The sequence below is a fragment of the Nerophis lumbriciformis genome, linkage group LG13, assembly GCF_033978685.3.
Source record: "Nerophis lumbriciformis linkage group LG13, RoL_Nlum_v2.1, whole genome shotgun sequence".
NCBI lineage: Eukaryota > Metazoa > Chordata > Actinopteri > Syngnathiformes > Syngnathidae > Nerophis > Nerophis lumbriciformis.
Genome location: NC_084560.2, coordinates 26,493,536 through 26,507,688, shown reverse-complemented (window position 1 = coordinate 26,507,688; position 14,153 = coordinate 26,493,536). Strand labels below are relative to the sequence as shown.

The 14,153-nt window shown below is 39.6% G+C and overlaps 1 protein-coding gene across 1 annotated transcript in view; it reads left to right on the top strand.

The window, feature by feature from the left end:
* Positions 1-11,127, top strand: part of tbl1x (transducin beta like 1 X-linked) — a 78,646-nt gene extending 67,519 nt beyond the window's left edge. Inside the window, exons 5-15 of the mRNA XM_061971193.1 lie at positions 500-632; positions 753-894; positions 977-1,040; positions 1,118-1,215; positions 3,551-3,611; positions 3,702-3,823; positions 3,915-3,989; positions 5,654-5,781; positions 6,070-6,235; positions 6,323-6,424; positions 9,818-11,127. Of these exons, the coding sequence (XP_061827177.1) occupies positions 500-632; positions 753-894; positions 977-1,040; positions 1,118-1,215; positions 3,551-3,611; positions 3,702-3,823; positions 3,915-3,989; positions 5,654-5,781; positions 6,070-6,235; positions 6,323-6,424; positions 9,818-9,844 (1,118 nt within the window). The 3' untranslated portion in view covers positions 9,845-11,127. The remainder of the gene's footprint in view (positions 1-499; positions 633-752; positions 895-976; positions 1,041-1,117; positions 1,216-3,550; positions 3,612-3,701; positions 3,824-3,914; positions 3,990-5,653; positions 5,782-6,069; positions 6,236-6,322; positions 6,425-9,817) is intronic.
* The last annotated feature ends 3,026 nt before the right edge of the window (positions 11,128-14,153 follow it).

Below are 14,153 nucleotides of genomic sequence, written 5' to 3'. Positions count from 1 at the left end.
ACTTTTGTGTTACAGATAAAAGCGCCATGGCTTCATCAGCCTGTTTGCAACATTTTCTTCCTTATTTGAATGCAAAACATAGCTTTGATTTAATACTGAAGCAAGCTACATTCGCCCTTGTCTGTCTTTTGAAAGGATTCTGTGTTACATCTCCAGACAAATCCCTCTACTTCAAATGAAAAAGAGCGCTGAAGACTGCACTCCTCACATAACGTGCTATACTTGGCGCTTCACGGCTTGATGTGTTGGTGAAACTTGAGAGGTGTGGATCAGGTGTATCGCACAGGAAAAAAAGTCAGAGGGAGAGGATGTTTTTGTCAACATGGCTTAGGGGGGGATTGTATTTTCAAGGTGTCGACAGCAGCAGGAAGTTTAGATGGGAGAGGCTTTACTGTCTTGAAATAAATTAAGGTCAAAGCCTTCTCCGGGCTCTGTTTTCTTGTTAAAAAATCATAATTTTCCTTTTGCTGTGTGTGACGATGCATGTGTGTGCTACCAGATAACCATTGTGAGTCCATGGAGGTGGATGTCGATGTGGAGATACCCGCCAGCAAAGCCACAGTGCTGCGAGGTCACGAGTCGGAAGTGTTCATCTGTGCATGGAACCCTGTCAGTGATCTACTTGCCTCAGGGTAAGGCGTTAAGGCCTGTGTGTGACTGCGAAGCTCAACTTGCTCTGAATACTAAGCGGATAAAGCTGCTAAGACTGTTTACATCATCAATCTTCTCATGTACTTTGATATTCTGCTCAGTTCGGGGGACTCCACGGCCAGGATCTGGAACCTCAACGAGAACAGCAACTCCAACTCCACCCAGCTGGTGCTGCGTCACTGTATCCGAGAAGGTGGACAGGACGTCCCCAGCAACAAAGACGTCACCTCACTAGACTGGAATGTAGGTTTCATCTTCTCCATACACATCTGTTCACTGCATCCTCCCTTTCTTGCATGTGTCTAAACATTTTTCCATTCGACAGAGCGACGGCACGCTCCTGGCGACAGGATCGTACGACGGCTTCGCCAGGATATGGACAAAAGACGGTATGTCCACATTAGCTCTGGTAGTAATTTTTGAGAAATGCTATTTGGAATGACGTGATACGTCTCTCCACCATTAGGAAATCTGGCGAGTACCTTGGGACAGCACAAGGGGCCCATATTTGCACTCAAGTGGAACAAGAAGGGGAACTCCATTCTCAGTGCTGGCGTAGATAAGGTATTTAAAGATGTTTGTCTTGCAATAGGTCTGAAATAGTTACCAACCCTTTTCTTGTGTCCATAAAACTACAATGTAAACAAGGGGCATACCATAAAAATGAAACTTGGATATAATTTAGAGCAGTCAGTGTAAAGCAGTATAGATAGACTAAAAAAGGGTCAACATGAAAACACATCATCATTATTATTGTCAAAATAACTGGCAACATCACTGAATAGTGATTACATATGTCTTGCCTACAGTAAATTGTCTCTACGTGGCGGCCCGCCATAAATAGATTAAGCGATAACTCGCTCATAAACACATTTATAACAAGACTGTCTGAATTCAGCTTGTTGTCATTACGTACAAAAGGTGCTTGTATGGATCGTAACTTCATATTTCTAAGCCGCTTTTTGAGTCCGTCTGAAAGTTGTCCACTTTGGAGGCATTCTTAGATTGCAAATGAAACCACGCCCCATCCTCTCAAAAAGCATCATTTATCAGAAATGTACAGTTTAGAAATATATCTTGAAGTTATCACTGATATTTATTCCCGTGACAATGGCGAAAATGAACTTCATAAGCATTATACGATTTCAACATTATGTAAACTTACACACTCTCAGATGCATAAAAACAACTGATTTTAGCAGCTTTAAGTTACTGCATGTTGCACGTTGGTGTTATTATGCACATGCCAAGATTAGAGGAAAATTATACTTTACCTTACCTTTTGTGTTTCTTCATAGCCTTTTTTTCAGGCTATGAAGCTTGACTTTTTATCAAAAAGTAAATCAATCTTGCGGTGTTGCTAACTGACAAATTTTGTATCTGGTCAAAGTCAAACATTGGCTTGCTTAAGGAGGTGTACACATTTTTAATTGCGCTGCACAAAGGAACAGGGAGTCGCTAACCCAGTGGTCCCCAACCACCGGGCCGCGGCCCGGTACCGGTCCGTGGATCGATTGGTTCTGGGCCGCACAAGAAATTAAATTTTATTTTTTTAAATTTAAAATAATTATTTTTTTTATTTTTATTAAATCAACATAGAAAACACAAGATACACTTTCAATCAGTGCACCAACCGAAAAAAACTCCCTCCCCCATTTACACTCATTCACAAAAAAGGGTTGTTTCTTTCTGTTATTAATATTTCTGGTTCCTACATTATATATCAATATATATAAATCAATACATTCTGCAGGGATACAGTCCGTAAGCACACATGATTGTATTTTTTCAAGCGTTGACCGGTCCGCAGTTACAAAAAGGTTGGGGACCACTGCGCTAACCCAGACACCCTTCTCACTCATGGTGCAAACAACAATAACAATGTTAACACATATGGAAGTTATCTACTGCACAACACGGACATCAAGATAAACACCTACGCATGAACATGCATGCAAAACAACACCTTTATCTACACACCGCAAAGCATGCTGGGTAACCCGCTGTGCTCCTTCCCAACACACTACCCCCCCCAAAAAAAAGTTTTTGCATTTTTATAATTAGAAAAACATTTTTGCTAAAGTTTTGTTTTCATGAATGCCATCAGTAACTTTTTATAAACTATTGAGACTACCGGTATATATTTTACTGAAGAATAACTATAATTTTCTTTTCTAACTTGATTGCATAATTGCATACAAAACATCAGTACCTTTTTTTTAATAGGGGCTTTTATGTAAACAATTGTACTTTAATGGCTATTGTGTAATCTATGTAAGCATAACTATTATATGTAATAAATGTGGAGATGTTGTCTTATTTCGACTGTAGTTTTCCTGTCATGTATGAATATGTGTACCCGGTAATGTACTAAAGAATCTTAATAAACAAACAAATTAGTAATTTTATTTGCAGGTCAAATGTAGTGATTTTTTGATTCTATCAGATTGCAGATTACCAATATGAAACACTAACACAGTATCGGTGCAGTGTCAATACAGATAGTTAATGTGGCATACACTCCCCAAGGCCTTGTTTACCAATCACTGCTGAGAAAACAGTGCCTCGTGCTGTTGGCCGCTCCTCCACCGTAAAGCATCTGAAATATAATTTTTGACATTAAAAAATGACAATGTATCGACAGAACAAAGTTTATTTGCCTTCCTAAACATTTGTTTTGCTTTTCATGTTTTTGTGTAACTTTTATTTCCATGCAAATTAGATGATGACATATAGCCCCCTGCTTAAAAGTATATCCAAGTTTCGTTATCATAATATTGTTGGTTGACAAAATTTACACTGTAGTAAAAAGTGATGTGGTCACTTTTGTGAAATACTGCATATCAACTTATGGGGTACAACAATTTTACATCCCAATGTCTTGACGTGATTTTTCCAGACGACAATCATTTGGGATGCACACACAGGAGAAGCCAAGCAGCAGTTCCCCTTCCACTCAGGTAAAATGTGTATATGGTATTTACAGGACATAAAAAAAAGACACGATGAGCACTGTTATTGAGCATAGTGTCTTTTCCAACGACCTGCAGCTCCAGCTCTGGATGTCGACTGGCAGAACAACACCACCTTTGCCTCCTGCAGCACAGACATGTGCATCCACGTATGTCGCCTCGGAAGCGACCGGCCACTCAAGACTTTCCAGGGTCACACGGTAAGAGGCTTCAATCTACAGCACACCTCTCATATCATCCTTTGGGAGCAACGCTAAATAATCTCCTGTTTTTTTTGTTTTGTTTTTTCAGAATGAAGTTAATGCTATTAAGTGGGATCCGTCGGGAATGCTACTGGCCTCCTGCTCAGACGACATGACCTTAAAGGTGAGAGCGCTGCTCAGCCTTGGGATTTAAAGACAAACCAGATGGTAGGGTTGTCCCAATACCAATATTTTGGGACCTGTACCCAAAATAAAGGGGACCACAAAAAATTTCCTTTTTGGCTTCAGTTTAACTGAAAATCTTAAAATACAATAAATAGAACAATTTTAAAAGATTAAAATAAAAATTAAAAGGTATTAAACAGACTGGGCTTTTCTTATTGCACTCATTACATAGCCTACAATAATCTAGTATTAGGTTAGAATAGAAAATCAATCATCAATCAAATATTATTTATGTAGAAATCTTTACTGACGTTGTATTAAAGCTTCATGAATTATGTTTGCCGCTCTTGGTCTGTGCTTTAAGACAAATACAATAATTAGTCAATGTTAAAACTACACAGATAAGACATAGAGCAGGTAAAACACACATTGTTAAAGAAAAAACACATTCAATTGTGGGAATTTGTTACAAAATTCAGTCATTTCCATTTTCACTTGCATTATTTTAAGCTACGTGAGTGCTTTTGACTGCGCTAATAATTGGCAACAAGTCAACCAGCTCTGTGCGTGTCTATGTATTTTATGTGCACAACAGGGGAGCTTGGTAACTACATTACCTGTCGCTCTTTAAACTCCTTGTGCCGATATGGATGCCTGTTGATTAAATATTTGCCCAAGTTTGAGTGCAATACAGAATTGCCACCTTTGGTGAGGGATGTTTTAAAGCGTGCGCTTGAAGCGTGGCGCTTCTGTGTTTTAAAGCTTCACCTTTATTGTTAGTTTTGAAGCCAGAATACCTCCATATCGCACCTTCTTCATTAACCAGCAGAATTGCATTTTTTGCCATTCTCCCTGTGTGCGCTGACTCCCTCAACATGATTATGGTGTAAGTTTATTTCAAACATGCATACAATTACAACATGATACATCACAATTTCTAGTTTTAAAATGTTCGAAAAGGAGGAGGAAGAAGCTTATTTAATCCTACCCCTTTTCCATTTTATAGCAATTGCTAACACCTTTGTTCACTTCTTGTTCTCAATTTGTACACAATTTACTCCATGAATAATACAATTCTAAAAAAAAATAATTGTGAAATAAGTTGTATTTCATATAGTGAGATGAATATGATTATCAATATTGTTCTTTGTACTTTGTAAACACTTTGAGTTTGAACAGTTTCTCAAAGTGGATCATATCAGTACATTGTTTGACATCTTTACCAAATCCATTCCATAATTTAATTACACATACTGATATACTAAAGGTTTTAAGTGTTGTATGTGCATACACATGTTTTAAGTTACATTTTTGTCTGAGGTTGTATTTCTCCTCTTTTGTTAAGAATTGTTGTACATTCTTTGGTAGCAGGATATAGTTTGCTTTGTGCATAATTCACTATATTTTAAATTTTTTTAAATTTTTGATTCAATAATAAAGGGTTTGAATGTTCTTGATATCCAACATTACATAATATTCTAACTGAGCGAAGTCCCTGCCGCAAGGCAACATGCGGATGAAAAAAACAGTATTGGTATTTTTCAAAGACAGTGTAGTACATTTTTCAATTCATTAGTACCGCAGTACTTAGTTAGTACCGGTATACTGTACAACCCCACCAGATGGGAGGCGTTTTTTTTATTCAGTTCTGCTGTTTTCCAGATCTGGAGTATGAAGCAGGAATTGTGCGTCCATGACCTCCAGGCTCACAGTAAAGAGATCTACACTATCAAGTGGAGCCCGACTGGGCCAGGCACAAGCAATCCTAACTCCAACATCATGCTCGCTAGGTGGGTTAGCGCTCATACGCATAAGTATAAAATTACTAATTGTAGTAGTTGTCAGCGACCCACGACGCTGCACTCTGACGCACGTGCGTTGCTCTTCCTCTTCAACACCGCAGAATGTCCTGATATGTCTTCATATGTGTGTGCCGGTGATTCACACAGGAAATAAAACTGTCATTGTCAGCGCCGCTCTGATAGAACTTCCTTTCCTTTCTCACTTTGCACTCCAAAGGATGGAGGCAATTCTGTGTTTAATTAAGTCTGATTATTTCCTCTCGCTTCCTCCTCCAGCGCGTCGTTTGACTCGACCGTGCGGCTGTGGGACGTAGAGCGAGGAGTGTGCATCCACACACTGACCAAGCACCAAGAGCCCGTCTACAGCGTGGCCTTTAGCCCGGACGGCAAGCACCTCGCCAGCGGTTCCTTTGACAAGTGTGTTCACATTTGGAACACCACGGTGAGTCTCTGGCTTCACGATTAATCAGAGAGGAGACTAGAGAGAACAATTTTATTAAGGTTTTTAAGTGTGTGTATTTTCTCTCAGACCGGGGCCTTGGTGCACAGCTACAGGGGAACGGGTGGAATATTTGAAGTGTGCTGGAATAGCACAGGTGATAAAGTCGGGGCCAGTGCATCAGACGGCTCGGTAAGCTTGTGTATATTCTTAAATTATACTGCAGTACACCGCATTATGCCTTCATTAAGCAAGAACACATGATGTATGTTGTGAGGTTAGAGGTCACTGCAAACTCAAATAAGAAAATATTTATACACGTAAACATTTTAAAACTTGCCTTTTTTTTCCTCCAAACTGTTCCTGCAACTTTGTAAGCATACAATTGTCCAAAATATTTGTGTAGGATGATTAAGATTAGGGGTCTAACCCATCCCCTGATTGAAAGGAAACAATCAGGTACCAGGTCAAACTCCCCCCTCATAAAACTTAAATAACTTGTATAAATACATTTTCAACATTGTTAAATAGTAGGCAGGTTTAGAACATCCTTTAGTGAGAACAGCTGATGCCATCACTGATTACATGTATCAACTGTTTCAATGTATTTATGGTGAGTGTGATTGACAGTTTAACAACATCAACACAATGTTTAAAGTAGTTCCTTATTCTTTTTTATTACATACAATTGGTTGATCGAAACAAAGTCAGTAAAACTAAACAAAAGTAAAAACTCTTTTAAATCCTTTGGATTTTGCCCTCAAAGTTCTCCTGTGTCCAGGGAATTATATATATATATATATGTATATATATATATATATATGTATATATATATATATATATATATATATGTATGTATATATATATATATATACATATATATATATATATATATATATATATATATATATATATATATATATATATATATATATATATATATATATATATATATCAACCTAATCACTCTAGTAGCGATCATAAACTGATACTACCCTTGGTATCAACACCACCAATTTATGGATTTATCCGCCCTCTCCTTACATGTTGTGTACTTCTGGCTGCAACAATGCTGACACACCAACAGTAGTTGTTATATTGTCCTCTCTCTAGTCCGGACTCTTATTCATCTACTTAAGAATTGTTAATATATTAATACACTTCTTAAACTTTACTAAGCACTTATTTACTGTGTTGTTAGTGGTTAGCTCCTGGACTGCTTTTTGTGTGTAAAATGTTTAGCCTCGTCCTCCAAGGACGATACTTGATATTGATAATAAAGAAATGCAGTTTATTTGCCGCAGTGTAGGTGATTATTAGGGGATATATAAAATTTAACAAAATAAAACATATGTGGAAATTACGCAAGAATGTAACATTTACTAACATTTTAAAAACTTTTAAGAATCTTTTGTCATCTTCCTAGAACATATACTGGTGAAACTCAAAATATTAGAAAGGTTTAATTAAACTTACAAGGTGAAACTATTGTATACATAACACGCAACTCAATATATTCCAAGCCTTTATTATACATCATTTTGATTATTATGACATGATATTATGATTTATGAAAACCTTGAATAAAAATAAATGGGGTCTTCAATAACTGTAAGCTATGATCACCAGAATAATAAAAAAACAAACGCTGGACATACACTATATTGCTAAAGGTATTTGGCCACCTGCCTTGACTCACATATGAACATGAAGTGCCATCCCATCCCTAACCCATGGGACCCATGTCGGTCCACCTTTTGCAGCTATTAGAGCTTCAACTCTTCTGGGAAGGCTGTCCACAAGGTTGCAGAGTGTGTTTATAGGAATTTTCCACCATTCTTCCAAAAGCGCATTAGTGAGGTCACACACTGATGATGGTCGAGAAGGCCTGGCTCTCAGTCTCTGTTCTAATTCATCCCAAAGGTGTTCCATCGGGTTCAGGTCAGGACTCTGGGCAGGCCACTCAAGTTCATCCACACCAGACACTCTGTCATCCATGTCTTTATGGACCTTGCTTTGTGCACTGGTGCACAGTCATGTTGGAAGAGGAAGGGGCCTGCTCCAAACTGTTCCCACAAGGTTGGGAGCATGGAATTGTCCAAAATGTTTCGGTATCCTGGAGCATTCAAAGTTCCTTTCACTGGAACTAAGGGGCCAAGCCCAGCTCCTGGAAAAACAACCCCACACCATAATTCCTCCTCCACCAAATTTCACACTCTGCATAATGCAGTCCCAAATGTACCGTTCTCCTGGCAACCTCCAAACCCAGACTCGTCCATCAGATTGCCAGATGGAAAAGCGTGATTCATCACTCCAGAGAAGGCGTCTCCACTGCTCTAGTGTCCAGTGGCGACGTGCTTTACACCACTGCATCCCACGCTTTGCATTGGACTTGGTGATGTATGGCTTAGATACAGCTGCTCGGCCATGGAAACCCATTCCACGAAGCGCTCTGCGTACTGTACGTGGGCTAATTGGAAGGTCACATGAAGTTTGGAGCTCTGTAGCAACTGACTGCAGAATATCGGTGACCTCATTGCACTATGCGCTTCAGCATGCGCTGAATTCTCTCTGTCAGTTTACGTGGACTACCACTTTGTGGCTGAGTTGCTGTTGTTCCCAAACTCTTCCATTTTCTTATAATAAAGCAGACAGTTGACTATGGAATATTTAAGAGCAAGGAAATTTCACGACTGGATGACAGTTCCACGCTGGAAATCACTGAGCTCCTGAGAGTGGCCCATTCTTTCACAAATGTTTGTAAAAACAGTCTCCATGCCTAAGTGCTTGATTTTATACACAGTGGTTAGTACACCTGATTCTGATCGTTTGGATGGGTGGCAAAATAGTGTATCTGACTTTGTATGTAAAGATTTAATATCACACATTAGTTTCACATTAGTTGAATTGCTGACATGAATGGACTTTAGCACCATATTGTAATTGTATGAGTTTTACCCGTTTAATGGAAATGACTGAGTGAAAATGTAGTTAGTAGCTCTCGTATTTACGACAGATGACGTGCTAGCCTCACCGCTCCTTGGTGGATGACTTTCATTTCTAGTTATTGCTTGTACCTTCTTGATGAAACACTGATCTTACAATTATTACAAGTAGCGCTGTTGCAATCCATCTATCCATCCATCTTCTTCCGCTTATCCGAGGTCGGGTTGCGGGGGCAGCAGCCTAAGCAGGAAAGCCCAGACTTCCCTCTCCCCAGCCACTTCGTCCAGCTCCTCCCGAGGCGTTCCCAGGCCAGCCGGGAGACATAGTCTTCCCAACGTGTCCTGGGTCTTCCCCGTGGCCTCCTACCGGTCGGACGTGCCCTAAACAGGCATTTGGGTGGCATCCGGACCAGATGCCCGTTGCTATCTTTTCTTGTAAAACGTAGTCAACTTTAGAGCGTTTGTTCCGCCATTTTACGTTTGACCTTACTGAGCACGTGGCGTAATGACATCATTTCCACAGAACGGCATCGTTAAGGGAATCGTTTGAAAAGTTAGCACGCGATTAGAACCGGTTTTCGAAGGTGAGGTAAACATTGTGTAGTTTTTATGAACCTGATCCAATCCTTTTCTTTTCCAGGTGTGTGTTCTCGACCTCCGAAAATAGCGGACGTTGGATGTTGAATCCTGGAATGTGCAGCAAACTGCCTTGCTTAGACATCAGCAAACACTCTCCTCGCTCCCAGGAGGGGGCGTGGCAGGTAGGAGGGAGCGTGGCAGGCAGGGCGGAGTCTAACATCGAAAAAAAACCCGTACCACCATGAGATGAGGGGGGAGGTGGCGCGCCTTACAGCGGACAGACGTAAGGCATCCACAAAACTGGACTCTCCCAACTTTTAAGAGTTTTTACGAGCTTTCAAGTAAGGAAGCGCTGCGTTACCCCCCCCCCCCCTCCTCCTCCCCCGCGGCCTTCTGCGGTCCATTCACTCGGGAGGACGGATGAGTTAGCGGGAGCCAAAAGGCAACAAATGTGAGGACTTGTTTAGACCCCGCCCACCTCCCCGCTACTCCATGGAAGGTGGCGGTACTTTTTAACACGAGAGTCCACCAAAAAAACCTTTCAATCCGGCCCAGTTCTCTCCCCAATTGGAAAAAGTGTGGTTTACAGATAATTTTTTTTTTTTGCCCTTTTTTTTTGGATGTAAATGTAAAGAATGTAAAGATATGTAAATTAGATTAATACACAGACTTATATACTGTGTATATATGTTTATATACAGTACACATTATTGACGTCACATTAGGGGCTCACTAATGGCGTCTTTGCTGACGAAGCCTCCTTTTTAAAAAACAAATAAATAAATAAATACAAAAAAAATACATGTTTTTTCCAGCCAAGACACAAACGTATCAGTCGCACACCCGCTTTTTTTTTCTTTTTAAATTCCTGTTGTCCGAGTGGAACGGGTTTTAACACAAACGACTATGGCGGTCTAGCATTCTTTCCCCTCGCTGGTCATTCGGTTCAACAATGCAGATGGCGTCTGACGCTGCCATCTTTGTTGTCAAACACTTTTTATTTCCAGTCAACATGAAGCGCTCGCTTTTTTTTCTTCGTCACAGCGGCTTCAGCAGAAAACTCACATTTTGCTGGAAGTGAAGGGCCAACATTTTTGACTTTTTTTTTTTTTTTTCTTTTTTTTTACGTACACGTCACAGTTGGATGTCAATGGGTGCTTCATCGTTCTTCTGACTTTTTCAGAGCCATTATTGTCTGTGTCAGACTGAGAATTGGGCTGTGGGTTTGGTGGCCATTGTGGATGAAACGCTGTGACAGCTACTTATTACTATCTCTCACACACCCTGGTCTAGGGTGTGGTCACCTGTTTCAACATAAAACAAGTCATTCAGTGTCGCAAATAAATAAATCACTCTATTTTGATATCAGAACACCTTTGATTTCACTTGTCTGATTGGGGGTTTTCTAGTATTATTTGTGTCCACTTATGGGACGAAAAAGCATTCTAATAAATACAGTATATATATTCTATTTTTTTTTCTTATATTACAATTTTATTCTCATAGGAATAACCGCCAAACTAAGCATGGTAAACAGCTATTTTTGCATTATTATGATAAACTTCTTCAAATTTTAGTTTTATTTTAGAATAGTATAATAATATTTTTATATCACTATTTTATTTCTGCAGTTTTCTCGTCATTTTACAACTCAATATACTTTTTTTCGTCACGTAATATGACAAACGTCTTATACAATAGTACCTCAACTTACAAGCTTACAACTTACTTACTGTGACAGAGCTCTTAACTGAAAACACTTTTATCTCACATTGTCTACCATTTAAATGTACTTAATTAGTACTTTGCCCCCAAAACCGCACAATTTTAACATATAAAAAGAAAAACTAACTTTTACATAATACTGTATACAATTAATACAATATAATGTAGTACTAACTACAGTAATTTTATGAAGTAATGTCATAATAATGTAATGTAATGACTTTTACAGTATCTCCTAACTGCTTGTCTGTCAAACACACCATCAGCAGCTTTTACATATTTTTATGGATACATGTCACTGTTTGGATATTGTTTTAATATTCATTCTGTTTCAGTATGGTGCCAACTACATGCATGTGATATGTCCACGTTTTTTATATCTATTTTTCGCGTCAAAATATCAATTCAGTTTGATGAGATAGAGGGCAGAAGTGCGAGAGGAGGGCTCTGGTCAAACTTTTCATTTACTCTTTAAAGTCTAACTACTTTACGGTGTTTTTTTCTGTCTGACGCACCCCCCTTTTTTTGTGCGAAATAGTGTGGTTATTGCGACATAATGAGCAACTCGAAGACAAAACCGACAACAACAACATCGCGAGCAGCGAGCGTCTCAGCTAAGTTAGCTAACATGGCGGCCGCAACAGCAGCTTCAGGGTCTGAAGACAAGAGAGCCGAACTCGAGGGTCAATCTGACCCAGTCACCAAGAACGACATTGAGGCTCTCCTCAATAAACAGCGAGCTAGCTTCAAGGCGGATATGGCTTTTCTGATTCAACAGTCGACTGAGTCCCTGAAGCAGTCAGTCGATTTATTAGGACAACAGGTGACGTCATTTAACAGCCGTCTGACTAAAACCGAAGTCACAGTGGGTGAAAACTTTGAAAAACTCACCGAGATGGAAGCCGCTGTGAAGTCTCTACAGTCCCAAACTACGGTGCTCCTGGAACGAGTGGACGACCTCGAGAATCGGTCCCGCCGCTCTAATTTGAGGATTATCAACATCCCAGAGGGAAGCGAGAAAGAACAAGATCCGACCAAATTTGCGTCGGACTTGCTATTGGCGATAACGGGTCCTGATGTTTTCATCAGCCCACCGGAGATAGAGAGAGCTCACCGCTCCCTCGGTCCCAGACCACTAGATGCTGGCGCCGGAAAACCGCTGACTTTCATCGTTAAATTCCTCCGTTTCCAAGAGAAAGAAAAAGTCCTCAGATGGGCCAGACAACATAAATTGGATTACCGCGGCACCGAGCTGAGAGTTTACCCGGACATCAGCCCTGCTTTGGCCAAGAAACGAGCTGCTTTCAACCCCGTCAAAAATGCGCTCTACCTGAAAGGAATTAAATTCCGCTTGCTGCACCCCGCCCGTCTCCAGGTCTCCTTCAGAAATGAAAACTTGTACTTTGATTCTCCACAAAAAGCCCAGGACTTCTATGACGAGCGCATCGCTCCCACAGATTAGTGGAAGATGACTTTGTATGGAAGACGTTTCAGGCCAAAAGTAAGTTGAAGAGGACATTGACGGGTGCGTCAGAAAAACAATGGACATTGTTTATCCAGGCTTGCAGGCAACTAATCATCCTGTTGTGCAACTTATTTGAGGTATGGTTATATCTGTCGGTCAATTTCTGCACTGCAACTTTTTTTTTCTTTTTTCTTTTTTTTCCCCTCTTCCTTAAAAGTTATGACTACGGTAACTTAAATATTGTAAATTTATATTTTTATTTCTCTATTTGCTCAAATTTTTCCAGTTTGAAACGGACACTTACCAGGGGCTACTTGTGTTGTTATTATTATTATTATTATTATTATCATTATCTTTTTTTTAAATTAATTTATTTATTTATTTAATTTTTTATTTTCCCCCATTATTATTTTCTATATATAATTCTGCTGCCAATATGGTGCTTATTCCTATTTAAGTGGCACCCACTGTACATTATAGACACATTTGCAGATAAAGGAGCCCTATCTGCTCGGTGATATTAGTTCACAGATTAATGTCGTACGGAAGTAACAGAGTTTATGGAGTCCCGCTGCTAGTTCTAGTTCTCAGGACAAGCTTAGGGTGGTTTAGGAGTGTTTATTTGTTCCTCGTTTTTATGGGTTTTGTTTTGGGGTTTTTGTGTGTTAGGTCCTACAAATTAGTTTTTTCTTTCAGTCCTGTCTGTATGTTAATACCACTTCCTTCTACAAGGCATTGTGTCATCTCACCATATTTTTTACAAATGTGATTATGGCTAATACAAACAAAAAAGGGTTATCCTGCTTGAGATCTGTTTCTTGGAACGTTAAAGGGATCAACGGCCCAGTCAAAAGAGGTAGAGTATTTTCCCATTTAAAACACCTTAAAACTGAAATTGCTTTCCTACAAGAGACTCATCTGACCACTAAGGATCACCATAGATTAAAGGCTTCATGGGTTGGACAATCTTTTCACTCAAATTTTAGCAGCAAAGCAAGGGGTACAGCTATTTTAATACACAAAAGAACCCAATTTAGCCCAACAAATGTCATAACTGACCATCAAGGTCATTTTGTAATAGTCTCAGGTTCTCTTAATAATATGTCTGTTATTCTTGCCAACCTTTATGCACCCAATTGGGATGATGAAGCATTTATTAGGAAAGTGTTTTAATTTTTGCCAGACCTCAGTTCCCATCGTTTAATAT